Source organism: Tetranychus urticae, chromosome 3, assembly GCF_039701765.1.
Source record: "Tetranychus urticae isolate SD_2017Ah chromosome 3, NJAU_TeUrti_SD_1.0, whole genome shotgun sequence".
In the NCBI taxonomy this organism is placed as follows: Eukaryota; Metazoa; Arthropoda; class Arachnida; order Trombidiformes; family Tetranychidae; genus Tetranychus; species Tetranychus urticae.
In genome coordinates, this window is record NC_142960.1 from 5396377 (window position 1) to 5422942 (window position 26566).

A 26566-nucleotide genomic window follows, 5' to 3' on the forward strand; every position below is an offset into this window, starting at 1 on the left:
AAGTCACCAATATCCTTTTTCCTAATCTTTTTCAATATCGATATCAATGCAAATCACTTTAACGGTGGAGTAAAAAGTAAAATCCCAAACTATTAATACAGCCTAAAATCTTCCTTTATTTTCTTTCATTTCACGATCCTTTCCTTTTTCGTCGGATTAAATATTCATTTTTCTTTTTCTCTGCTCCACTTTTGTCAGAAATTCAACTTCAAGTCGTTAACTTTCAGTAGACTTCATTGATAAATGTTGAGAGAGGCAAAAGGTAAAAAGTTTTCCTTCGTAAACACAGCCTCATAGACTAGACTAGTCAACCTAAAGAGCATGCCTTGTCCGTTGAGATTTGGTTCCGTGATTGGGTTTGTTTACGCGAAACTTAACAGTCTTAATTTTGTACTAAGAAAGTTCAATTTTGAATTCAAACGGTAAACAACAAATTAACTAAATAAAGGTAGACTTCAAATTTTGGAGTGTTTAATAATAGGTAGGTAATGAAGCAAACTTAGGAAAAATAATGGCATAATGGATGGTTTAATCAAGCATAAAGTATGATCCACCGAAAAGCAAAAAATGTTTTTCTTCGTAAACTTAGCCTCTTAGACTAGACTAATCAACCCAAAGAGCATGCCTTGTCGGTTGAGATTTGGTTCCAAGGCTGGGTTTGCTTACGTGAAGTTAACTGTCCTGCATCTTTATCACTGACTCAGCTCACTGAAACATGAAAACTCATTGGTTTGTAAATTTTGTTGTAATAAGCACAACTGGACCATGTATTGTCTTGAGCACAATTTCATTTACACACATTAGTCACGCCAATCACCTGTGCAACAACATTCTAACCCTTGCAATTTTTAATGTCTTTTTTGCTGCCTTTCTTTTTTTTGGTCCACTTTTTGGCCATTCCAACAGAGCAACTTTTTCTCGATCAAAACAAAAAAGGTTCTGTTGAAGGATGGAGGGAGACGGAAAAGGTTGAAATAAATTGTGAAGCTATTAAAATGTTTTGCACATACTATTGAGAAAAAAAGCGAATGAAAAGGTAATGGAGGCAAAAAAACGGAGTAAAGAGTTAATGAGAATAATAGTTGAATAGATAAATATGAAGGAAAGAAAAAAATTGATACATTTCATCCAACATGATAGATGATAACTGATAACAATTTTTTTCACCCGAAATCCATGATCAATGGTTCAATGATTTCAAGTCAATGTTAAAAGAGACTTTTCCTGTTTCCTTGTTATTCAAGTATCATCATTGGGTTAACCATTTGGAGTTTGATTTATACGAAATGATGAAAAGCATTAAAGATGAGAATGATGATGAACCTGCTGATGATGATGCTGATGATGATGATGATGGAGTAAAGAGGATGGAAGAGCTGGAAAAAATTGAAAGAAAAACATTGACGAAAAATTATGCTGATTTTGGTTGATGTTCCAAGTCAACAAATTATTCAATCTCTCATTACTTGTGATAATTTTACTCCATGCTATTGATAATGATGATCATGAAGCAGATTATGTGAGAATTTCACAATTTAATTTGATTAATCAAGCTTTCTTGAGCGAAAAAGAGAGAAGAAAACAGAAAAGAATAAGAAGATGAAAGTTGCTCTAATTGTTCATTTCATTACGTCCATCACAAGAATAATTAATCTTGACTCATTATTGAATCATATTCAACTCATTAATAAAGCAAATTTTTGCATTTGTTTCCAAGGAAAGGGATGAGAAGCAGAGGAAGAAAGGCTTGAAAAAAAGGTTCAAGAAAGTGAGTCAAACAGCATTTCTCATCTTCATTTTTACTATCATATTCTGAGAATCGATCATGATGCGCATGTTGACTCCGACGAAGAGTCTTTTAAGAATTTTGATATTTTCTGTCTTCTTCCAAATTTGCTCGACTACTTTTAGAGAATCTCTTTTTTCTCTCTTCTCTCTTTTAGAAACCGTTTTACCAACAAAACCAGTGATGGTCAGTTTAGTGATTTTAATTTAATTAACCCACAAAGTTAATACAGAGGAGAAGAAAAAAATGTGATCCATTCAAATTGTGTCCACTTTTATTGTTGATGTTTCACCAGCCAATGTTTCATCAATTCATGGTGAGTGTCTAAATGGACGAGCATTGAATAGTAAAAAACACACAGCTTTGGACAGTTCCAGTTTCACTGAACTTGAATGTTGTGCAAAAATGATCAACAAAATTGCGTGACAAGAGTGTGAAGAAACTAAATGGCTTCTAAAAGGTAAATAACAAATTGTTCAACTCTTTTTTTCCTTTCACTTTACTTGCCCATTCCAAATGTTAATTGAATTGTTTTCATGCATTTATGCTGTTAGTCAAAAGTCGTGCAAAACTTGAATCGCTATCATGCCATTCAGCAAGTCTTTTAGGTTGATCAGAAAATATTATTTCTTTTAAGTTTAATCACAATTCTATCAAATAATGGAGAATATCAATTAGTATTTAACTGCCGATAGAAACAAATATTGATTGAACAGCTACAAAAGGAGCAAAAATCGCCTTCAACAAAGAAAACATTAGCATTTGTTCAGTTTCATTGCACCAAGATGTGCCCCGAGGATCATTTTTGCTATTGATTCGTCTCAAATTGAAAATAATTTCATTCAGAGGTGCATCGCTTTAAAGCGTTATTGTTAGATGGTTATTTTTTCAAGAAACGCTACTAAAATGAACTCTATTGCATATAAAGTTATGTTATTCAGAAAACAAACTTGCAGATGGTTTAGCGATTGTCTCAAAGTTTTGGCGACTCTTGACTCATTTGACAGTTAGAATGCATTGTAAACACGGAAATAAAATTGACACAAGACGTGAGTGAGTCCGTCTTCACCGAGTCTTTGCGTTTTGAGAAGTCTTTTAAGTCAAACGGATAGTAAATGCCAATTTTATGCGTTAAATGGCAATCATGTTTGTAACAGTTTAAGTTTCATTATTGAGTCAGTATGTTCATTTTGCTTGATTAATAGTTTAAAGAAAACTTACGAACATTGATTGCAATTCGTTATTGGCTAGGTGCAGCAATTTGCGTGTATCACAGATGAAATTTTGCGAAATTTGCTGAAATAGTCTTTTAATTCACAAATGCTTCATTGAACTGTCTAAGAATATTTCTTCTACGACCAGCGTGTCTTTATCCCATTGTACACTTATGCAAACTTGGATCAGAAATGTCACAGCAATTGACAGTCTAAGTTTTAAGCAAAGAGTCGAATTGAAGAGCTTAGTGGATGAGGTAGGTTATAAACGAGGTGCAAATCCATAAATTGGTAGAGGTTTACAGTCCAAGGTGCTTGTTAAGTTTGTGTTACTGTTTAATCGAACATGAAAAGCTTTTAACCTTGAATTATGATAATACGAGCTCCAGTCTGAATACTTAAAGTCATTCAACTACTACTTATGATGCAGACCGACAAATTTTAAACTAATTTTCGGGAAAATTTTAGAGAAAAAGATATTTTATAAAATAGAAGCTGAAAAGCTGCAAAATACGCATCAATAGCAATGAAAGCTTAATTCAATAACAATTTTAAAGAATATCAAGTAAAAATTTCTGTTTAATCAGCAGTTATAAAGGTTACTTTGAAATACTTTCGACCACAATTTTATAACGAATGCACGAATCAACAATAGTGCCTATTCCATGCTTCTATTCAATTTCATTTCAAAGTTTTAGCTCAACATAAAAAGTAAACACTTTCATACTCTAAAGTTGAACATATTTCACAACAAAACTACAAAAATATTCATGTTGACCAATGCATTTGAAATGAAATTTCCAGCAATTTATCAACATTTACTCATTCGTCTTGGTGTTCCAACATGCCTAGTAAATTGTGATAAATGGCAGCCAGAAATAAAGTTATAAAAAAACGAAAAGAAATTATTCTCCATAAAAATACTTTGTATTCGAGGAAAGAGAAGTAACGAAAAAGGAAAAACAATGAAACACAATGCAATTGTTCAATAACCATTTATGTATTTATAAGAAAATGTACACTTCTAAATCGGGATCAAATGTATTATAATATTATGCATTTAATATTATCATTGTTCATTAAAAGTACATTTAGATGGTTCAACTGTTCATGGTGAGCAGCGCAATAAAAGGAAAAGCCTAAAGGCAGGGAAAATAATTGTTGAACAGGTAACTTAGGAATGCAATTTATTAAGATGAAAAGCCTTCAGGATGAATAAGTTTGTCTCTTTTTCTTTCCTCTTTTTTCTCTCTCTCTCTTTGCCTCATTCCAAGTCATCATGTTTATGCAATACAAGCCATGATTTGATAAGTTAATTTGTCTTTAGCTTTTCCGTTCAATTGCAATTGAAATTAATCTGAAAATTTGCTGGTCAATTCGTTTGCTTGACAATTCTCATCTCATTAAGTGTTGAATCGCCAATCAAGGAGTGAAAAGGTTGTTGACTATTAATTGACTTATTTGGGCAACAAAAGTTGCATTCAAACATTGATTGTCTAATAAACTATTTATCATTCATTCGCATTGTTTATCATTGTTATTATATTTGGTCAAAGAATTGGATAAAAAGGTGAATCTTGGAAGAGCAAGAAAAATAGGTAAAACTCATTATTACCATTTATTAAGCTTAGGTGTGGCCCAGGCTTAAATGACAAATGGCATTTGGTGCAAAGAAAAAAGGGAACAAAAAAGAATATTATTACAAAAAGAAAATGGACAAAAGAGAAAAAGATTTATTTCTTTTTTAGCCTTCTTTTTCACTCCCAGATTCTTGATGAATATTTCCATTGGCAACTAAAGTTCAACATTAAATCGATACAACTTTTTACCTTAACCTTTCGACTTTTCAAATTCAATTCAAGTTTCTCGGTCGGATTCATGAATAATTTTCTCATTCTTAAAATTCATTCTAAAATGTTCCACTTTCTTTCTACTTTCTAAAGAACGCAAATTTTCAAAACAATTTTCATCCGAAATACTGAGTCAAAGTAAGTAGGAATTGATCAAAGTGCTGAGCCATTTTCCGAAGTCAAAGCGTAAAGTCACTGACGAAAAGAAAAAAGTTGAGAGAAGAACGAAAAATTTTCTTTCTCATTCTTCCGAAGCTGCAGTAGAACAGAAAAGCTATCTTTCTCTAGCACGATGATATGATTTTCAGTTGGAATCGAAAAGAAGACAAAATTCAGTTTGCGTTTAGAGTTAGTTTTAGCAGAACGAAAAAGGTCGAAGTAATTTCATAGAAAAAATTCCGAATAAAGTTTCGATAAGTCTCACTTGAATCAATCAAAATAATGACTATAGCTTCTTCATACGAAGCTAAAGCTTAAAGTCAGAGCAGCAAAGTCATGAAATGAGCAAAAAGTTTGAATTTCTCGTTCTTCTGAAGTTGAATTAGAACAAAAAAGCCAATTTCTTTCAGCAAGATTGTATGATTATCTGGAGGAATCAAACGAAAAAGAGAAAACTCGATGAAAGTTCATGATAGAATGCAACGAAATTCATTTCAAAAGTTGCACATGTTGTTGTCGAGTCTCAAATAATTTTTTTTATGAAAAACAAAGCTATTCTTATGAGCTTCCTTGCAAGATTATCAGTCAAAGCATGGAAAAAATTTTGCACAAAAGTGCTAAAAATGAAGACAAAATGTTGTCATTAGACTGTCACAGTCTTTATTGATGCTCCATCCTTTAGTTGTAACAAATCTGTGTTTATATTTGCTCAACTCACAGTTGTTATCAGAAACGAAAAAATCTCAACTGGGAGTGAAAAAGAAAAAAACTCCCTGAAAATGTTGAGTTATGATAGAAAAAAATAGCGAATCAACCTTTTTCTTTTCCCAAGCCATATGATGTATGATGGCAAAATTAATTGCAAGGGTTAATCAACTTGCAAGGAGTGAGTTAATTAAGACCAATCATGGAGAATGATAATGCTAAAGGAAGAAGAAGAAGAAGAAAGAGTTGAAAAGCCTTACCAGATACACATGAAAATGTAATAATAATAATGATCATAAAGATGATGAAAAAAATATCTACTTAAGGATAATTCATCTTGTAACTGTTTATGATGCGAGAAAATTAGCCAACTTTGGAAAGGTAAGATTTATATCTTTTCAGATAACATCAAAAATAATAACATCCACGTGATTTCGTTTTCATGAAAATTTCTTCTTCTCTTTCTCCAACTTTCAGTTTCCTTCCCTGACAACATTGTTACTTATCTGATTCATTTTCATTCCTCCGCCCTTAATCATTTGATAAGTGAAACAAAATTTTTTTTCTCTTTGCTTCCTCTTCCTTCTTCAACACTCAATAAATTCTGTTAATGATAACACTTTCTCTTGTTTCTTCGTTGCTCATCACTTTAGTAGATAAACTTTACGAATATGTTCAAGAGCAAATCAAAGTTGAAATTCATTTTTTTTTCTTCCAATTGCTTGAAACACGAATCGGTTCAAGTTTGATAAACATTTTGAGCTTTTAATTTGATAACTAAACAGACAAAAGTTTATCCAGTTTTAAATTTACTCTTTTCCTTCCAGTGAATCTCGAATTTTCTGGTTTCAAGTTTTCTTTTTTTCTCTCCATTTAAATTGAGTTAATATTGAAACTGAGAATATTGAATGAGCATTTGTAAGAAGTAATGAATTATTAATCAATGAAGCGAAGAAAAGTTTCCATTCTAATTCAATTGAAATGCTAGCAAAGTGTAAAGTAGAAGAGCAAAAGAAGAGCAAAAGGTTTTAAATTAACATAATTTGTGGTAAACTAAACAATGACCGGAAGCTGTAGAGCATTAAGGTGATGAAAAAAGAGATAAAATGGCCAAAAGGTATTCCAATTGTAAATGAAATTCGAGTTTCACACTTTGCATTTTAAATAGTTCTGCACAAGACAGAATCCAGAGTAAAATGTTGAAAAGGGAAAAGTCGAAAAAATTGAGTTTTTCTTTTTCTATTTGCAATTAAAAGCAAGCGAAATCGTTCATGACTAAATGTTTGCTTCATCTGTTTACCTTACCAATTAGTGTTTCTGTTATCACAACATGATTCGAGCGAAGGTAAAAAAAGAGCAAAAGGTAAGTCCGAATGAAGAGGAAAATAATGTTGAGAAAAAAGTAAAAGTAAATGTTAACAAGGAAGAAGTTTAAGAATAGCAAAAAGAGTAAAAAAGAAACATTTCAGGATAAGTCAAGATTCTCTGATTCTTTTTACTACATTAAGCCTTGTTGGGAACTAAGGTTTCCACAAAGGAATTTTCATCCTCCAATGTAACCCTTTTCCAACTTTTACTCTTTCACCTTTTCCATGTTGAAACTTGTTCCTCACCCACTCACCCTTTTCATCCCTCATTTGGTAAACCCGGTTAACCAGGACAACCAATTTACAAGTACAAATATTTGCAACTGCCAATCTTAACGTGATCAACAATTTAATTACATTTACCAAAGGTAGACTTTTGACTCGTTCATCAATCTTCACACAAAATTTTACTTTTTTTAAACATTCTTCAAGCAAATGTTGAACTCATATTTATATTATTATCGTCATTAATATAATAATGCTTTAGACTCTTTACCTTTAGTAAACTTTGCTTCAAGACAGTTTAGTTAATCTCTAAATATTTACCAGGTTAACCTAAACTTTGCCTTTCTTGGGTTATTTTCATCTCTACCTCTTGTTCAGTCTTTTTCTGTTTTCTTCTGTTTTTTTCGCTTCATTCAAGATTCTGAGCACAATATTTTATAAACAAAATGAACATGAACAACTTTTCGCTTTTATTGATTTTTCTTTCTTCTCTTCTGATTCAATCAAATTTTCATCAATTGAAAATAACTTTTCTCTCTCTTTCTTCATCGTAAATAAAAATATCCATCAGATGTTAAACCAACACCAATGAATACCAATCATTTTTAAAAGTAAACATTTATTCAACTGTCAACATTTAAACATTTGAAACATAATATTGTTAACTCGAACAAGAAAATTCTGAGCAACAAAAAAATTACCGTTCAGTATGCAAAAGTAGAGATTCATCGAAAATTATTCTTCAAGTTGAAGCCAACAAAACTTTGGTTCAGTTTGTCAATGGAAATGAACCCTTCTGATACAGTTTGAAATTTTCTGTTCACTTGTAAAGAGCAGAATATTTAGAAAAAGATTTCGATGTGAAAATATTTTCTTCTAAAATTTTTGCTGAAAACTTTCTGATAAATTAATTCTGTTTCATTTCTGATTATCCAAAGTTACGAGATTGCAGAAGTGGAGTCAAAAGAGAAAAAAGAAATGTTTGAAATGAACTAATCTGAATCTGAAATGAATGCTGTAAATTCATGAAAAGGTGAAAAAATTAGTAATTGCAGTTCTTAAAGGTTCAATGTTGTATAATTTAATTATGATCTGATCAAGTTAATGGTTGTGCAGAAAAAATGAAGCACAGAAAAGCGAAAAGGTAAGAAGGTTGAATTTACAGGTTTCGTTTTGACCTGAGTTGAAGGCAATTTGCTTCGAGGAAACTGTCAATTAGTGTTCAACATTATGTTCTGTTGTCATAAGAAGATGATGAAACTCGTATCTGATGGTTAAACTCAATTTTTACCGTTTATCCAGATTCTTGTCGATCATAATTGTTGAGGAAAAAAACTTTTCTTCTTCTTGCCTTTTCTTCCGTTTACTTCCTTCTTCTCATTTCTTACATCTTTACCAATATTTTGTTGTTTCTTGCTAAGGTTCAAGTTGAAACCAAGCAAACAGTATTATGTATTGTTCATGTCATTGTGAATGGTTAAACAGCTTGCGGCTGTTGTAAGAAATATCAGCCAAAATGGAGATTAGTTTGATTACCGAGCAAAAGAGTCGAGTAAAAGAAGACGAGAATCGAAAAGAAAAGAAGAAGAAAAAACATTATTTCTTGTTCTCATTCATTGTCATGATGAAACTTGATGAACAAACTCATTGCCATCATTACATTGAATCACTTCAATATTAAACTGTCAAACTATTTATCCACTTTGTAACTTTACGATGAGAAGAAAAAAATGTTTCCAAATTTTCTTTCAATTACGAACTTCTTTCGAATCAATTGATTTAAACTTGCAAACACTTTTCACGCTCCTAAGAGACGAATCAATTGCAATCAAATCAATCGAGAGAAAATAATTGTACGAAAAAAATCATTTCCATGACTTTAACGAAGATTTGTTGCAGAAATTTTCATACTTTTTGATTTCGCTTCTTTACTTGAATTCAATAAACAAAATTGAGAAATTGAATCACTCGAGTTATAAGAAAAAAAGTTAAACCAGTTTAATCACTATCGAAGTTCAGGTGAACATTGAAAATAGTTTAGATTGGCTTTTATGAAACATGAATCATGATCAGAGAAAACCCATTGAAACTATTCGCCAAATTAAATGTTTAAAGTCATCTTCTTCTGGGAGGGCAAATGTTCCCTCCCAGCTTGGAGTGCAAAAAATTACTGCAAATTTATTTATCTTATTATATCAATAAACTCGTCATTGATACAATATTAGTTGAAGAAAAAAAGAGTTTTGTCTTTCATTTAACTTGTCACAGTTTTTTGCTTCTCTCTCCTTTCACTTCTTGAATACGTTTTGATTCATTTTCTTTGCCTTTTCTCTATTTATGCTTGCTCATTCAAAGTCATTAATCCCATTTATGCAATCAGAAGCGAACTGAAAAGAGAAAGAAAAGGAAAGAAGAAAAGTAATGACATTTATGTTTGAAAGATAAGTTGTTCAGTAGATGAAGATAATGATAGTTATGTGTGAGCAAAGGATGATAGCGACAAGAAAAATAATCTAAGCGCAAAAGAAAGCAAATGAAAGTTATCAGTCATATTTTTTTATAGCTGATGGACAAAGTTGGCTGGGAGGGTTGAGGTGGAAAAAAACGAGGGTGATGATGATGGAAGAGAGAAGTAGGGAGAAATGGTAAAGGAAAAAAATAGTTAACATGCTTCACCTAGATTATGACAGGAAAATTTGTCAACTGAAAAGGGTCAAAAAAGAAAAGTTGACTCTGAGAGAGATGATGATGGGGAGGCGAAAAGATTGTAGGTTATTTTGGGTGTTGCTTTCCAAGAAAATGGTTTCCATCCAAGTTTAGTTGTTTGATGAAAAAGACAGTAAAGTTGCTAACCTAATATTATTTGGAGAGAAACGAGAGAAAAGATGAAATAATTTTACATTTTACAATGATAAGCGAATGATGGATAAAAAAGGAAAACGAGTGAATAAGTTTTTCTCTGCCTTTGCACTGGGATTGTTGGGTTAAAAGTGTCATATTCATAGTTTTTATTGTTTGTAAATTTAAAATGAAAAAGTTGGAAATCCCTTTTCTGGATCCTCTAAATCACATATTCACATGGAAAAAGATATTGGACAGAAAAGTTTTATTCATTTTCATGAAGAGCGTTGATGTGATTATTTTTAGAGTAAATCTTCTGACCACAGATATTGTTTTTGCTTAACAAGAATTGCGTTTTGTCCAGTATTGCTGATAGCGTGATGGATCATGGTTGGTATAATGCTAGATTCAGTTACAACAGAGTAAAGGATAAAGGTCAAAACTTCCTAAGAATGATTTTTATAAACTGGGATGAAAGATGTAGATTTGCATGCTGCATTGAAAAGTTCAATATATTTTTCGAAACATTTTTTGCTTTTGAGAAATCGTGCAAAACGATCGAAATGCATGGAAACATTGAAAAGAGTTTAAGTGAATGAAAACATCTACAGTAAAGTTCATTTAGGATGTGATAGAAGCTGGAAAATCTGACGAAATAGTTTATTCTGATTTAAAACTCAGAAGAATTTTCGAAAAATGAAACTTTTCGTCGTTGCTATCAATCAGATCGAGATGGACGATTTTATCGATATCCATGATAATGTTTAATATTCGTCAATCTATCGATTCTTCGATATTCATCCAGTGCTTGATATTTATCGCTATGCATCAATCTAATGTTAATTTTCGATAAAAATATCGATAATTTCCATTATATAAAACTACTTTAGGAATATATTTTTCAGAATCGAAATTCAATTCTGATTTCCATGAAATAATTATTTCGATTTTGCATATCACTGAAATGAAGAAAATTTTCGATTTTTTACATTTCGATCTGTAAAAAGTTCAAGTTGCCTCTTACATTCGATATAATTTGAATTTTACGTTTCTTGTATCATTTACTGGGAATCCATTTCAGAATAAAATTTTGTTAAACTTTTAGTTAATAGATTTAGATATTGAAGTAATGAAGTAATAAGAAGTGTATTCCAGAGACGAGTATTCTGTAGCAGCAAAAGTGCATCTTTGAGCGCATTATTTTCCTCAATCATTCTTCTCATTCAACTGCATTCTCATAGAATCAAGCCTTTTGAAAAAACTTTTCATTGTATTTAATCAATTAACGTAACTCTATTGTTTAACTCTATTGTTCACAAGTTGATTGTTTACATTCTGAGCACACATAACAGTACACAAACAAACACAACAAACAGACACACACACACAAGAACACAAATGTATATTTACAAATTGTGAGCTTAAAGTGATTCTTTGTGATTATTAAAAGGTAAACGCTTGTTATTAAACCATTATTATTATGATTATTATTTTGATTATTATCATTATCATTATTATTACATTTATTAATGTACATTAAGGCAGCAGCAAACAAGAGAGAAGAAAAAAAACGAACAAAAACTAGTTTATTGTTTAGTTGAAGGGAAAGCAAAAAGAAGAAACGAAAAGAGAAAAAAAAGCGAAATTGAAAGGCTCACAAAAAGCAAAGTTATCAATATCATTATCATTATTATTATCATTGCCTGTTATTGTTATTATTGGTTATCAATTGTTGTAAAAATTTTCATCAAAGTTAATGCTATTTTGCCGCTTCTTTTGTATTTGCCTTGAATCAAGAAGTGACAAGCTATTACCTTGATATTATCATTTGCTCGTCTTGTCTCAACACAAGAGACAAGGAAAATACTTGTAACATCAATACCTTTATTTACACGTTGAACAGTGCATCAAGTGAATCTATTGATACAATGGTTAATTTCATTTCTTATTATCATTTGCCATTCATTTTTGTTGCATTTGTTGGGATTGAACGAAAATCTCGTTAGCTCAAGATTATCATCAAATGCCAAAGGCACAGGATAACGAAAATCGTATTTCTTCCAGTTTCTTTACTTTCAACACTTTTATCGCCTTATTATTTTTCTCTTGTCCAACCATTAATATCAAGTCTTAAATAAAAATAATTATCTGGACAGTTGAACAATGAATGAACCAGTGATTATCAATAACACAATTCATTATTATTTTCATTGTTGTTTTCATTATGATTTCATTGTTGGCTTATCACACCATTTATTGCATTATTGAATCAGTTAATGATAAATAAATTGTAATTGTTGACTGAAAAAAGGGAGAAAAAATTTCATTCTTTTTCATTGTTTGATGAAGGATTTTCTCTACTTTTCTAGCTTTTGTCAGGAATTTTGAGTTTACAGTTTTTTTGATAATTTTTCTTGCAAGCATTTGCTGGGAGTGAAAAATATGAAAATATTTTTTCGCAAATTTTCATCTTTTTGCAGATTGCAATGTTTTATTGTGCAAAATGAATGGACGTTTAAAGAGTAAATTTCAAGAGTAATTGTTTGAAAATTTCAAGTTCTTCTTGAAGGACAACATCTTGAAATGCTTAGAGATTTGCTCTTTTCTTCATTCGATATTGATTTTTGTTCTGCTCATTATTTTATATTCACTTGGTTCTCACTCTTTTTTTGTCCTCTCTTTTACCTTAACCTTTTCTCATTGTTCTTGAGGTTATTGTCTTTCTCCATTTCATCGTTGAACTTTTCTAGAGACAAAGGTGATGATTACATTGTTTCATGGTTAAAAGGTGAACCAGTTGACCTGCGTTCAAATCATGTAAGAAAAGGTTTTGTGTTTGCAAAAAGTCTGGAAGAATTGGAAAGAAAGGAAAATTTAATGAACAATTTAACAAGATTTACAAAAAATTTGTCAGAATTTTCAAGTGAAATTATTGCTCAAGTGAATGACTTTGAAATTGAGATAAACGATGAGTTGATGAATGAATCAAAGAATAGTTTTTTCGTTCGACAATGTCAAAGGTGAAAATTTTCGAAATCAATTTTAATCAGACTTTTCCATTGGCAACTGTCAATTGATGTGCACTTAGATATGAATAGCAGAGTAATTGTAGCAGTTGCACTTGAGTAATCATGGAACTTTCATCAGTAATGTTTGATCATTGAGTTGCTCACATGAATGCATGATCAGCTTTGCTTGTTGGAATGTAAAGAAACGTGAATTAGACAAAAGTCCAAAAGCTCGCAAAATCGTACAATTTTTTTTCGATTAGAATTTTTTCCAACATTGATTTCGTTTTATGCTGCCATCTTGTGGAATGATTGAGTTGTGAAGAACCAGATTTTTATTGCAAAAATTGCGACAATTTTCAAAGGTAACTCAACGAATTGGAATGAACTCGAATCACGCTATAAACCAATCAACATGATATCTTTATTTGCAATGTTTCCGAGTAAAAGTGATAATTGATAAATGATTCTACAAATTTTTCTCTTGCCTTGATTGAGTTTATTTGAATAAAAAGGTGATAAAAAGTGAAATTGTTCAACTCGATAACTTGACTTTGCACAAAACAATGGAATCGAATTGAAAACCCTTTTCGCTTCCCAGTTTATGCAAAGTAATTTAATGTAAATCAAATTATTAAAGTAGATTAATCTGATTCCGTTAATGGTTAAATAAATATTTAATCTTTGATTACTTGTTTTGCAAGCAGAGTTGAACAATGAAAGTTGAAGGTGAAAACGAGTTTTGGTTTGTACTTTTTTTTGTTTCTACTATTTTCCATTGTAATTATTATAATCATTATTACCGTTGAAAACAATTGTTATTACGAAAAAAAAGAAAGAAAACAAAAGGAAAAAGAATGGAATGAGAAAAGCGAAAAATATCTCTCTTCCCCATTCTTTTACTTTTACTTTTCTCTTCCAGTTCTCTCTCAATCTCTTGAATCAAAAATAGAAAAAGCCTTTTCTCTTGCTTGATGGTTCCCATGTTATTTATTGAGTTGAGCATGAGCATTCATTTTGCCAACATTAGATTGACCGGAAGATAAAATGGCCTCCCATTTCATATGTATAATAATGATGATAAAAATAAAAGCAAATGGTAATATTGTTAATACATGTTAGTCTTTGCTTTTACTTTTCCTCTCTCCTTTAGCTTTTTATCCTTGGATTAAGGATGAAATATCGAGAAATAGTTTCACGAATCAAAGTAGAAAATTAATGAGCAAAGGGAGTGGATGCTGGGAGTAGAGCTGGAAGTTGAGCTGGGAGTACGACTGGGAGTGTGGTCAGGGAGTGAATGCTTGGAGTGAAAACAGGGAATGATTTTGAATGAAACGGCAAAGGAAAAGTTGACTCGCATATTATATTGAACCGGAAATTGCATGATCTTTGATTGAAAATTCATGATCATTTCAGTGGTAAAAAGATGGGAAAATAAACTGTCCTGAATATAAATATTTAACAAATCTCGTTTCATTTATATCACATTTATCTTTGCATTGGCAAAGCTAAAACTATTATTATTAAAGCTTTTATTATTGAAAGAAATGAGTTCAACTCGAGTTTTGAAATTGAACTTTTATTTTTGGAATTCGATTCCAACTCCGTCTGGTGGCATTTATTGTCTCAAGGTATTTGTCTCTTCACATCTTACAGGGTGAATCAGGTTTGGTAGCTTTTGGTTTATCTCTTTGATTCTCATTCCTCTCACTCGCTCTCCTCTCTAACCAGATTGCCTTTGGATGCGCAATGAGAATTGAGCAATTTTCTTGAAAGCTTGCGAATTTCAGTTCGGGTTCAACTGCGCAAAACCAAAGTTTGCCAGCAAAAAAAAAGAGTGAGAATTGTGTGAATAATGAAAACATTTTCGTCTTTACTTCTCTTGAAAGTAACCATTATTTTTACTGTTATCACCCTGTATTAACCATATGAGACAGGGAAGGAGAAGAAGGCGAGATGTAGGAAAAAGGAAAAAAAGTGTTGAGTATTTCATTGGAAAATTTAACCAAAATTATCATGGGTTTCAGTTTAATAACATCATGAATGTTTACTATTCATCCATTGTTGCTTCAAGATAATTATAATATACTTTTCATCTTCAAACCAAATCAACCTTCTACTTGAATCCAATTCTTGAAACACCAAATTTGGTTTTCATTTTTTTCCTTCTTCTCTTGTTAACCAGTTCAATTTCAATCTCATCATTGTTACCATCATGTAAGTGAATATTATCCCTCTTTATACACATGAATATACTTTCCCTTTTTTCTGGTTCTTCAATTATATTTCGTTCAATCTGTGTTAAAGGGAAGTGAATATCATTTGCTTCATTGGACTTATATCGCTCATTTGACCTTCTTACTCATTCAAATTGATTGACTCTATCCAATGTAACATGAAAGATTCATCTTAAGAGTTTTTTTTCATTCATATTTCCAATTATCTTTTATGATGTGATATTAGTCAACTGGGAAACCTCTTTAATTTCAATCTTGAATGTCAATTTTATTTCCTGGTTCAATCTCAACATTGAATCTGATTCATTTCTAATTTCAATCCTTTCTCCTTCTTCCACAGTTTAATGCCTTGGACAAGATGATTGTGTCAAAGTTTATAACATCAATTGGACCTGCTCTTGGACGATTAAAAAGACCTTCCAAGAAGAATAATCATGATCTAACTTGATTACCAGTCTCAACGTGAAAACCTGAGTTTACATTCTGTGAATACTCAGTTGTTACCAATTTTTTCGGATTATTATTGTTTCCATAGTTGATTCGTTTAAAGCATCAATCAAAATTGAGGCCATTAAAGGTGTTTGTAAGCCTAGCGGCCACGGTAAAGTAAACCTGAAGACACCTTTACCCAACACTGAATTGACTCACTTTTTTCTGGTTGCGGACCGCACAATATGAAAGCATCTGTAACAATTTTACCTGCTCAGCATTTTTATCATTATTGTAAGCCGTTGAAGATAGTTGAAGCAGCAAAAGCAAAGCCTTTGGACGAAAGTTATTTAGTGGTTGTTGTTGACCTTTACAGTTACAAGGATAATAATCAGTGCAATTTGTTATTGTTATCATCTTCCTCATCATCCCACTCTTCATCATCATCATCTAAGAGCCAGTATATTTGTGCCCAAAAAGCATCGCCTTTCCTTGAGTCGTGCACATCAACAAGGAATACTAGCTTCATTGACCTTCCAACCAACCTAGACACTTCACCTTCACTGCATCAAATCACAAGACTCGAGTCGCCTCTACTCGTCTTGTATTCATCAACGAAACGCTCAAATAAAGTTGAACGTTTCTTTAGCTCGATCATCGCCATTCAATATTTGCGAAAGAGATTCAGCAAAACCTTTTCTTCGCATCAAATATCACTGCCTCTTCCACCCACATCATCATCATTATCTTTATTACCTTATTGTCTGTATAAAGGCAAAAGTGATTCCATTGAGATTGATAAAAGTGCTAATCTACTGTTAGCGTGTTACTCGTTGCTACATTCATTGGAACCACATCCTTCCTCTACAACCAGTTATTATTATTATCATTATCCAAATTACTTTAGGTTAAAGTATATTATTGATTGTTATACAGCAACATTATTACCCTTATATCTATTAGTATTTCAATTATTCAATTTCATTTGCAACATTTGTTTCAATTTTATTGTTAAACCAAACGGAGTAATCCATAATATAAATTGATTCCAAGTGAAAGCAAAGTTTTACCTGGTTTCCATCAGCAAACGCACATCAACACGTCTGTTGTTAACATTTATCCCTGTTGAAATTAAATTTACAATATCGTTCGTTATTCGAAAACAGTGCAACAAAATCGAAACAAACAAATTTTCATTGGAATTACCTGCTTCTTACAAAACCAAAGTTAACAATTTTATACACAAACAAAAGTTGATCGTTCATTTTACAATAACGATTATTGATACTATTATTAACATTAGCGCAATTTGAAACTGTCGAGATAATTGGAAAGAAGAGAAGCTGATTTATATAAAAAAATTTGAGCCAAGCATTAATTAGATAACAATTTAGCAAGAAATTCCCAAATTTTCTTCCAAGCCTCAAACTCTTACCAAAAATACCTCATATTATCCAACAAGGAAAAGACAACAAATATTGGAAACCAATTTCGACGACTAACTTTTATCACAAAAATCGTGTTCACAAGTTTCATAAGAAAAAATTCTGTTAATAGAGAACACAGGGTAAAATTCGTTACACTAAAATTCAAGTCTAAAGTTGCGTTTAAAAGTTGCATTCTACATTCCGATTGGACAGTTTCGTTGTAACATAGATTTATAAATACAAGATACATATGTACATAACCTAACGAATTGCGGCTTTTTACTCGAAGCTCCCAGCTGTCATATTGTCTGATATCAATTCCAGTTGAAACTTTTACACTTCATTCTGATCGCTCTTGATCAACTTGAAAGCCTGCCAATCCATTGCCCAAGACGAAGTGTTTCCACATTCGCAACTCCAACATCGGATTGACTGGGAGTGAGAATAACTTTTTTTTCCTTCTCTTAATAATTTTAAAATTGACTTTCAAGTTGAAAGCGTAAAACGATAAGTTTACAATATTAGGATCTAAATATTGACTGGAAACCATTTTTGTGCAAACACTTTACAATTGACTGGAAATTGTGAACTCGAATCGTTTGATCAACATCATCCTCTCATTTACATTTATATATATTCATCAACATTATCGATCCAGTCTTTTGTTCCTCTCAACTCTTCCTGTGTTTACTCAACATCTTCATTCCTTTTGTATTTGGATTTCAGTAAAGACAACAATTTACAGCTCGTAAAGACCAGTCAACCTCAACGAAGATTCATCCTCGTGGGAACCACGAGCACTCTGCAATGTCCTTTCTCTTCCGGTTAGTACAGTATGTAATCGAACAGTTTCTCTCTTTTAAAACGTTTATTTGCTCAAAAAGTCTACGAGTCCAAACGAAAATGCTTTATTATTTTTCATTCCCTCTTAGCATTTAATTATTTTCATCTTGGCAGCCTTTTGCTTCAACCATCATTATTGAAAATTATGCATCATTAATGTTGATTGCAGATATCCTTTAGAAAGTAGAACCTCTTTGTTCGCTTTGACCACGTTAATGACTGTAAACTGACCAATGCTTTCCATAAAATAGCGATTAAATTATTAATACTTTTTATGGTTGGAATCAAATTTTAACTCAAGATTCGAGTTTCAAGAAAATTTCTCTTCTTCATTAGCAGGTGAACTTGATGTTCACTCATGTGGAAAGCATTGTACAGTTTAGTCTGAGCTCATGTTTGCTGCTTTTATCGTCTCATGCTTCATCGACTTTCCTGTATCACTAGTGTTTACCTCTGATCCCTTTGTGCTGCTTGTGCTTTTTGCTTTTCAACTATTGAATCATGAATAGAAAAGAATATGAAAATTTGGAAAAAAATTCAGGATAGAAAATGAAATTCTTGTAATTGCTTAATTTTACCCTTTTTTTACTCTTATTGAGCATGAATCTTACAATTTGTAATCTGCTTGATTCTTGTATTTATTCAGAAGAGATTTACAGAAAACAATTCATTTTCAGTTGAATTATCGAATTTCTTTTGTAAATTTTATTTTTTTTGTTCTTTATTCTGTTGTTTATTTTCCTCTCCTCAGATAGAATGCAACTTTTGATTAGAATAAAGATAAATATATCATTTATTATCTGCATAAACATATTCCATCATTGGAAATTCGGGGATGAAATCGAATTTTTTTTCTTTTTTTCTCCCCTGCTTTTTGCATTCACATTGTTTGCATATAAAATGAAAAAGGGGAAAATCTCAAAATTCAGAGTTTATCTTTTCCTGGAAAAAAATGTTTCCCAAAAATAGTCACAGAAAGAAGAAACTAATTGAAATTTTATTCCAAGAGCAGAAAAAGGTTGTTATTTTAAGCACTTCAACCCAAAGGTAGTAAAAAAACATGACGCAAAAATGAGAAACAAAAGAATTGGGAAGAGAAGATGAAAAAGAAAGATGCAAAGTTCAAAGAATATTCCGAATGATACTTGAATCACGTTTCCGATGCTATTCTTGTTTACACATTATTATATTCACTGTGTTCACTTTTCCTTGAAAGACTGTTTTCTGCTCAAAAATCATTCAATTGTTGTGGGTAAAATTGTGAACAGGGAGGAGATGGATAAAGATGAGTAAAGTGAAACATGGATGAGAAAAGAACGAAAAGAAAAAAGAAAAGAAAATATTGAAACTTTTTCCAGTTTCTGTTTGTATTTTGTTGAAAAGTAGATATGCAAAGGGAATGGATTCAAAAACATTAGGAACAGATAAAATGGTAAAACATTATTATAAGAGGCTTCTTGCTGAACTGGTAAGGGAAAGACTAACAGTTGCGAGTATCAGGAAAAGTGAAAAGATGAATATGAAAAGAATGGCAGGGAAGGAATAAAATACATCAAGAATAACTCGTTTATTTCATTCTTTTTTTCTTCTGCATCTTTCATTCTTCTCTCGACATGTTTTTGTTTCTATTTTTCAACATTACATTTTTGCTTCATGCTCAAATAAACGCTTCAAAATGAGAGAAATTCATTATTTTGTTTCAGTAAAAACAAACAAAATGTTATTATTTTGTTCATTTTTTTACACTTAAAATGTCTCTATTCGATTTGCGCTTACATTTGTGTCTCAATGTTTATCCCAATTACCTTTTCCCATTTACATATCTAACACATGACAACATGTTGCACTTGCTGACCTACGGACTTTTGGACAATTTTCGGACCTTTCGAACTTAATGTCCAAAAAAAAAATATCTAAATTCGCCAATTCACTGCTGCCATCGCCACTCGTGCTGCCTCAAAACCAATCATTGATTATCACGTCCACCCAAACATGCAACTCCAACCCCGACCCAATCTATGTGTTGGTCGCCCATCAAACCCAATCCAACTCCACGTAACTCCCTGTAACATCCTTCTTGTGCTGCTAACCATTTGTTGTTTTCATTTCTTTACTTTTGCCATTCATCTTTTTACTTTCATTTGCCATCAATGTCGACCTTTTTGTTTTGTACAACCTTCACCCAACATTGGCCTAATACTAACCTTAATCGACCCTTTTTAACCTTTCACTGACCTTCAACTCACTCTTCATAACCTTGACCTGACATTGTTCAATGAAACTTGTTACACACACACAAATATATCCTGTCCATCCGACCTCATTGTCCCCTGACCTTGATACGTAAACAGGTTTCACGACTTGATCGGTGGAATCCATGTGCCGGTAGACGATGGAGTGGACAAATTGAACCGAAAATATACCTTATTGGTGTTCCTCTTCCTGGCTCTGCCCATATTTACCAAACAGTACATCGGTGATCCAATTGAATGTTTTACACCAACATACTTCACCGAGCCTCAGGCTCGTTATGTCAACTCTTATTGTTGGACTGCTTCCACTTATTACTTGGTGGCAGCTGATGCCGACGATGAAGATTACGATATAGTCGGTCAAGTGGGAAAGAATCAGGTAAAAATGAGAAAAAAAAAGTTTTTTCCAAAAAGCAAAATATTCTTGTCTTGTCATTGTTATAAATGTTTTCTGAATGTTTATTGCTTGTGGCTTTGTAAGTAAGTGTTGTTTTCATTTACCAATTTACCCGAGACAGAAAAAAAGGTGAGAAAAAGCTTCAATTGCAAGCCTCAATTGGTTATTCCCAATACACTTGCATGATAAAATGCTGCCATGTTTATTCAAGTCTATTCACCAAAATGAAATAATCAATGAAAAAGTTTACCAAGAAAAAAAGGGAAAAATTGAAAAACTCTTTTCTAATTTCAAATTAGTATCATCATTACCATGAATTGAATTAGCATCACAAATGAGACATTTAGCCTTCTTACATGAAGCTCAGGAATGGGTAATGTTGAGCAGCCAAAAAAGCAAAAGAATCCCTCAAAAGGTGAAATGCATGCGCTGGTTAACAATCGCTAGTCAAGATTATGGAAATGATTGAAAGCTCTTTTTCAGAGGCTTAACTTGAATGTTTGTCAAATGTTTATGAAAGCTGTTTTGTTGGCATCTTGGCTGAGCAAAGAAAGTACAAACTTGAACAATCAATAAATATTAAATTGCAGTGCAACTTGTATACTTGGCTAATTAATTAATAATTTCATTTAATTTACTCACCAGTACAAGCATGCGTAATTATTGGTGTAATGAAAAGGCAAAAATAATTAGCAAGTAATAGGAACCAGGAAAAAATGTCGACATTCATTTTCTGTATAAATACATCTAATTAGTTTAAACATAATTATGATAACTACTTTTGTTGCTCAAATTGAGTTTAATAACATTTACTAGATTAACCAACTAAAATTATGATATCATTGCTCATCACCACTAATTATGTTTTATTTCATTAAAGCTGCTATTATCTGTTTGCGCTTATCTGTCAATAATGTATCTTGATGTCTCCATGTCTTGATTGATGAACTTTTTCAAATTCATTTTATTAACTTTAATTTTTTTTCTTTTCTCTTTTTTTTCTTCTTCTCGACTTGGCATCTTTTTTTGTTTGTTTGAAATGTTTTGTTCACTTTTAGGATCCACCCGATCCTCGAGTCCTTCCCGAGGAATTAGATTACGGAGGTTTCGATGTTGCCTCAACGGGACCGGAGAGATTGAGACGAGTGCGTGTCGGCTATTATCAGTGGGCTCCGTTGATATTATTAGTGCAAGGATGTTGTTTCTATGTGCCCTTCCTTGTGTACAATTCGTGTGCTCACAATGCTGGTGTTAAACTTCGGCGTCTCTTGAAGAAAGCCTCGGACATAGCGAGTCTTCCGCCTGGTTGTCAACAGAGGGAAGCCTTGTTGGCCGAGTTTGTTGATCAATTCCACACTTTAGTTACTGGGGAAGCGGGTTGGTGTACTGACCCTTCATGTCGACTTCCACTTTCATGTCGTTGTTGCTCCGGAGGACCCAGTCGGTATTTGTGCCTACTTTATTTACTGGTTAAAAGTCTGTATGTGCTTAACGTTGGACTTCAATTCCTGTTACTCGGTTCATTTATGGGCCGAGGTTTCCTTCGCCATGGCCTGGAACTTATCCGCCGACTGATGGTCGAAGGTGAATGGTGGGCCTCACCGAGGTTCCCCTTGCAAACCTTGTGCCAAGTTCGAGCTGCCATACAAGGTGGCCTTCGAACGTATACCTGCCAATGTGTACTGCCCATTAATGTATTCAATGAGAAGATATTTTCCGTTGTGTGGTTCTACATGGCCTTCTTGTTGCCCCTTAATGTATTAAGTCTACTCTTTTGGGTATGGCGGAGCTTCCGGTGCAACAGGTTGGCCTACATTCGTCTGTGTCTATGGCGAACCCGATTAGTCTCAATGGCTGAAGTGGGTCGATTGGCCCGTAAAATATCAGGCCAATATTTGGGTTGGGACGGTGTTTTTGTCCTTCGTTTAATTGAACACAATCACGGTTCCATCATGGCCACACTCATAGTTTCCCGTTTATGGGAGTTTTATGCCAACCAGATGAAGATGCAGGAAGAAGGTAATACAGGAAGCGATGCAGAGATGGGCAGTGTTGCCAGTGTGGGTGCACCACCATCTACTTCTTGGCACTCCTGCCATCCAACAGCCTGTCACGTCACCGGACATCATCATTTCTCCGGTGCAAATGCTTCTGGTCCTCAGGGTACCATCAGCCATTCAAATAAACGTATGCCTCCAAATGGCTTTTGGGGTAAATGATGATGTGGGAATCCCACACCGACACAACTGCGACTTCTCATCCCTTTTCTTGTTGTTTAAATGTTTTTTTACTTATCTTTACCATTATCATATTATTGATGCACAAGCAAAACCCTTAACCGCACAATTAACCATTCATTCAACACCCTAAGTGACCCTTCAAGTGCCCATCTAATACAACTTGAGATAGCAAACCAAGAAAGTCATTTCATTCAAGAGTCTCAATCAGTAACAAGTATTGCTATCTTGAAGAATGAACAACAACAAGAAAATCAATAAATACTTATTGATTTTCAATAGAAGTACAATTTACAATCATTAAACTTGATTCTTTGATAGGTCAATATTTCTTGACTAAAAAGACAATCAACTGAGAATAGAAAATAAATTTGAGAGAAAATAGAGAAAAATAAAATTCTAAAAATAAACAATTTCCATTCCCAGTGAATCCTTGTCATTCCCTGTTGTCCTTTCCTTCCCTTGCTTATCCAAATGCTTAACCTTCCGCTTTGCTTATGCAATTGATTAACATTACAATTCAATTCTTATCATTATTATCTTTTTCTACTTTTCTTTTATTCATTTTCATGACAGGAATTTGACACACCTAAATGCTTTAGATTAACCTATTACAATTGATACGAAGCAGCATCAAAAGGTTCCAAGATGTCAACTTCATCAACGAATCGAGTCTTTGAATGGAAACAAACTGTAAATTAAACTGACCACCAATTGTGCTGCATTCCTTAATGTACATTATCATGCAAAACACACAGCGATCTCACCTCAGCCACAAGACCATGAGCATCAAGGGTGACTAAAACTACGGACAGAATAACTTTTGTTTTTTTATTGGATAAACACATGAACCATGCAATTCTGTTGACACTTATGTTCAGAACTGATGATCATCATTTTTCATTTGAAAATCCACACAAATGAGAGTCCAAGTGAGTTGAACGTGAAAAGAACGAGAAAAGTAAAGCAAAAAGCTCAACATGATATAAATCAATGAATCGTCAACATTTAATTGGAAACAAGCACAAGATGAAGAATCGAAAAAGAAGTGAAAGAAAAAAAAATCACCATTTCCTTCTCCTTCTTCTTTCTCTTGGCGCATTTAGTTTATGATTATCTCACTGGTCTTTGCCATGTTACACTGACAATTCAAAGCCTTCCAACCTTCCGAAAGAGAAACCAGCAAATGCCAAAAACTTCTAAAGACTGAAAGCAAATTCTTCTTCCGTTTTTTTTCTCTCTTCTTTTCATTCCAACCATTAAACACAAAAGCAAGTTTTTTTCTTTCCTTTTACATTTTTCATTCTCATATCCATTGCCAGTTGGTACACAAGTATAAAAACGAAAGAAGAGGGAAACAAGAAGACAAAGTACGCACAAGAAAAAAAACTCATCATTTCCATCATTTCCATTCATCTTCTCAGCACATCAACTCCCACCTTGTGCTTTTGAGCAGAAAATGTTTGCCTTTTAAACTGTGAGACAAAATCCAATGAAAAGACGGAAAAAATGTTGACGAATCTGGTAATTATGAATCATGTTGAAATCTTTGCGATGAAACATTTTTCTCCAAGCAAAATGTTGAGATATTGAAATATATATATAATGATATATAAAGGCGTAAGTTGTACAAACATTTTTATTGAAAAGATATGAAAAGTTGAAACTGTTATGAAGGAGAGGAAAAAGTTGGAAAGATTGTGAACAGAAAAGAGTCTGATAAATGTTAACTATAAAACTTGTTATAATGATAGGTGAATAAAAATATGATAAAAAAATGATTAACTTGGAAAAGGGATAAATAAAGAATTGAGAAGTTTATGAAAATAAATATGAAAAGAAATATAAATATAAATGTATATAACAGAGTATTAAATGATTATTACTGGGATGAGGCGAGTGAGAAAACAATGAACATTGAATGGAAGAAGAAGAAAAAAAACTCTTTGAACCAATATCAGGATAGAGTTGAATAAAAATCGATAAAAGATAGCATCAGCTTGGATAAAATCTAGAGTTGAATGTTTATCCTTTGCTTGTAAAGTATAAAAAAAAGTAGAACCCAGGGAAACTCTGGGAAAGAGAAGAAAATTAGAGAAAATTTTATGCTAATTGTGACTGGGAAGGAAAAACAGAAAAGTAGATCAACTTTGCATTGGAATGAGCAGATGATGGAAAAGATTAAAATGATGAAAAAGGGAATGAAATTTTTTGTTCTCTCTCTCTTCTTTCGAGCATTTCCCTTCTTTTTATAATCAAAAACCAATTGTTATTGTATTTTATATCTTTACTTCTCGATCTCATTATCAACGTTTCACCAAAAGAATGGAAAAAATTCTGCAGGCAAAATGATAACACTTCAAGGGTTGAAATTCAATGTGGAAAAGAAGCGTCAACATTTTTTTTTCTCTTCAGTGAAAAGTTCAAGTTGACACTGAGATAATATCTTTGCTATAAAATTCTGGACAAATGCTGATAAAGACTCATGTCGTCCAATAAATGCAGCGGAAAAAAAGTAAAGTGTTTTTTTTTCAACAAAAAAAAGACTAAACTTGCAACTCTTCTTATACAAAAATCAGTTGTACAATTATTAGATAAAAACAAAAAAAGAAACGAAAAATTATGAAAAAATATTCTTCCTCAGCTCTTTCTCTTCTTTCTATTCTCTCATTCCTTTTCCTTTCCAACTGCAAATCTCTTTTTTTGTTTAGAAAGAAAAAAAATGTTTCATGAATAAAAAACTATTGTTTCAAATATATGATAAAAAAACTCTTCAGGCCAATAAAACGGTGAACAAGTGACCGGAAAGCACAAATAAACAAAATGTCTCATTATTTACATTTGCATGGAAAATGTTATTTTTTGGAACAAAATTCGGGAAAAAATGAAAAATTTGGCGTAAATATTCACTTCAATTCGATCGTTTGAATTTTGATAATCCAGTCGAATAGGATGAAACAAAGATCGAGAAATAATAAAGAGCATAACTCAACTTTTAGGTTTCATTGAATAGTTTTGAGATACTTTTTGATCTGCTTTTGATTCCAAAGAGAGAACCAAAAATGTTCAATTAGTTTTTTGAGTCTTTTGGGTTGTAGATCTTAGTTTGAAGGAAAAGTCAAATTGAATCTCGGAAAAATATCAAATCAATAAGACGGAAAACTCAAGCTTGAACTTAATCTCGTCAGAATTCAGATTATAAATTCGAGTATCCATTCGCGTAGCCCACACAGGCACGAGCGCTATGTAACTGCTATTCAAGGCGCCTACCTCAGCATCTTGTGAGTGTAAACTTTTATATAAAAATGTAGACTGTAAATGGCAAACTAGACTTGAATCTTAACTCTGACTTTCTTCACCAAACCATCAAACAACTAATCTGCTTGCTGATCATAGTATTAAAGAATAATCTACTGAATATTGTCGAAGCAGGTATCGATATAATTTCATAAAAAATAATTGATCGATGAAACCACTGCGCTATACCAAATCAACAATTTCACGTTTCTTTCCATGTGCTGGTAAACGATCGCTTCAGTTTACTTATGCTACAAGCGACTGACTGGGCAATTTCAAGTACTGGGTTATT

The 26566-nt window shown here is 32.5% G+C and overlaps 1 protein-coding gene across 5 annotated transcripts; it reads left to right on the top strand.

Annotated features, from left to right (window-relative positions):
- The first annotated feature begins 1895 nt into the window (after positions 1–1895).
- LOC107371512 (innexin unc-9-like) lies at positions 1896–25814 on the top strand. 5 transcript variants are annotated; one of them, XM_089269935.1, is made up of 5 exons: positions 1896–2246; positions 15733–18072; positions 20443–20722; positions 21799–22759; positions 23554–25814. In XM_089269935.1, the coding sequence occupies exons 2-5, from the start codon at positions 18056–18058 to the stop codon at positions 23559–23561; spliced, it is 1266 nt and encodes a 421-aa protein (XP_089126061.1). In that variant the 5' UTR covers positions 1896–2246; positions 15733–18055; the 3' UTR covers positions 23562–25814. The 5 variants fall into 5 exon arrangements, with proteins under 5 accessions (XP_089126061.1, XP_015795105.1, XP_089126059.1 ...); XM_015939619.3 differs by having other exon boundaries at positions 1932–2246; positions 21799–22951; XM_089269933.1 differs by lacking the exon at positions 1896–2246 and adding an exon at positions 14971–15372 and having other exon boundaries at positions 21799–22951.
- The last annotated feature ends 752 nt before the right edge of the window (positions 25815–26566 follow it).

Excerpts from the sequence above, each read along its gene's own strand:
- LOC107371512 (XM_015939619.3), top strand. Across the intron at positions 20,723-21,798 it reads GTCAAGTGGGAAAGAATCAG|GATCCACCCGATCCTCGAGT; the intron begins GTAAAAATGAGA and ends GTTCACTTTTAG.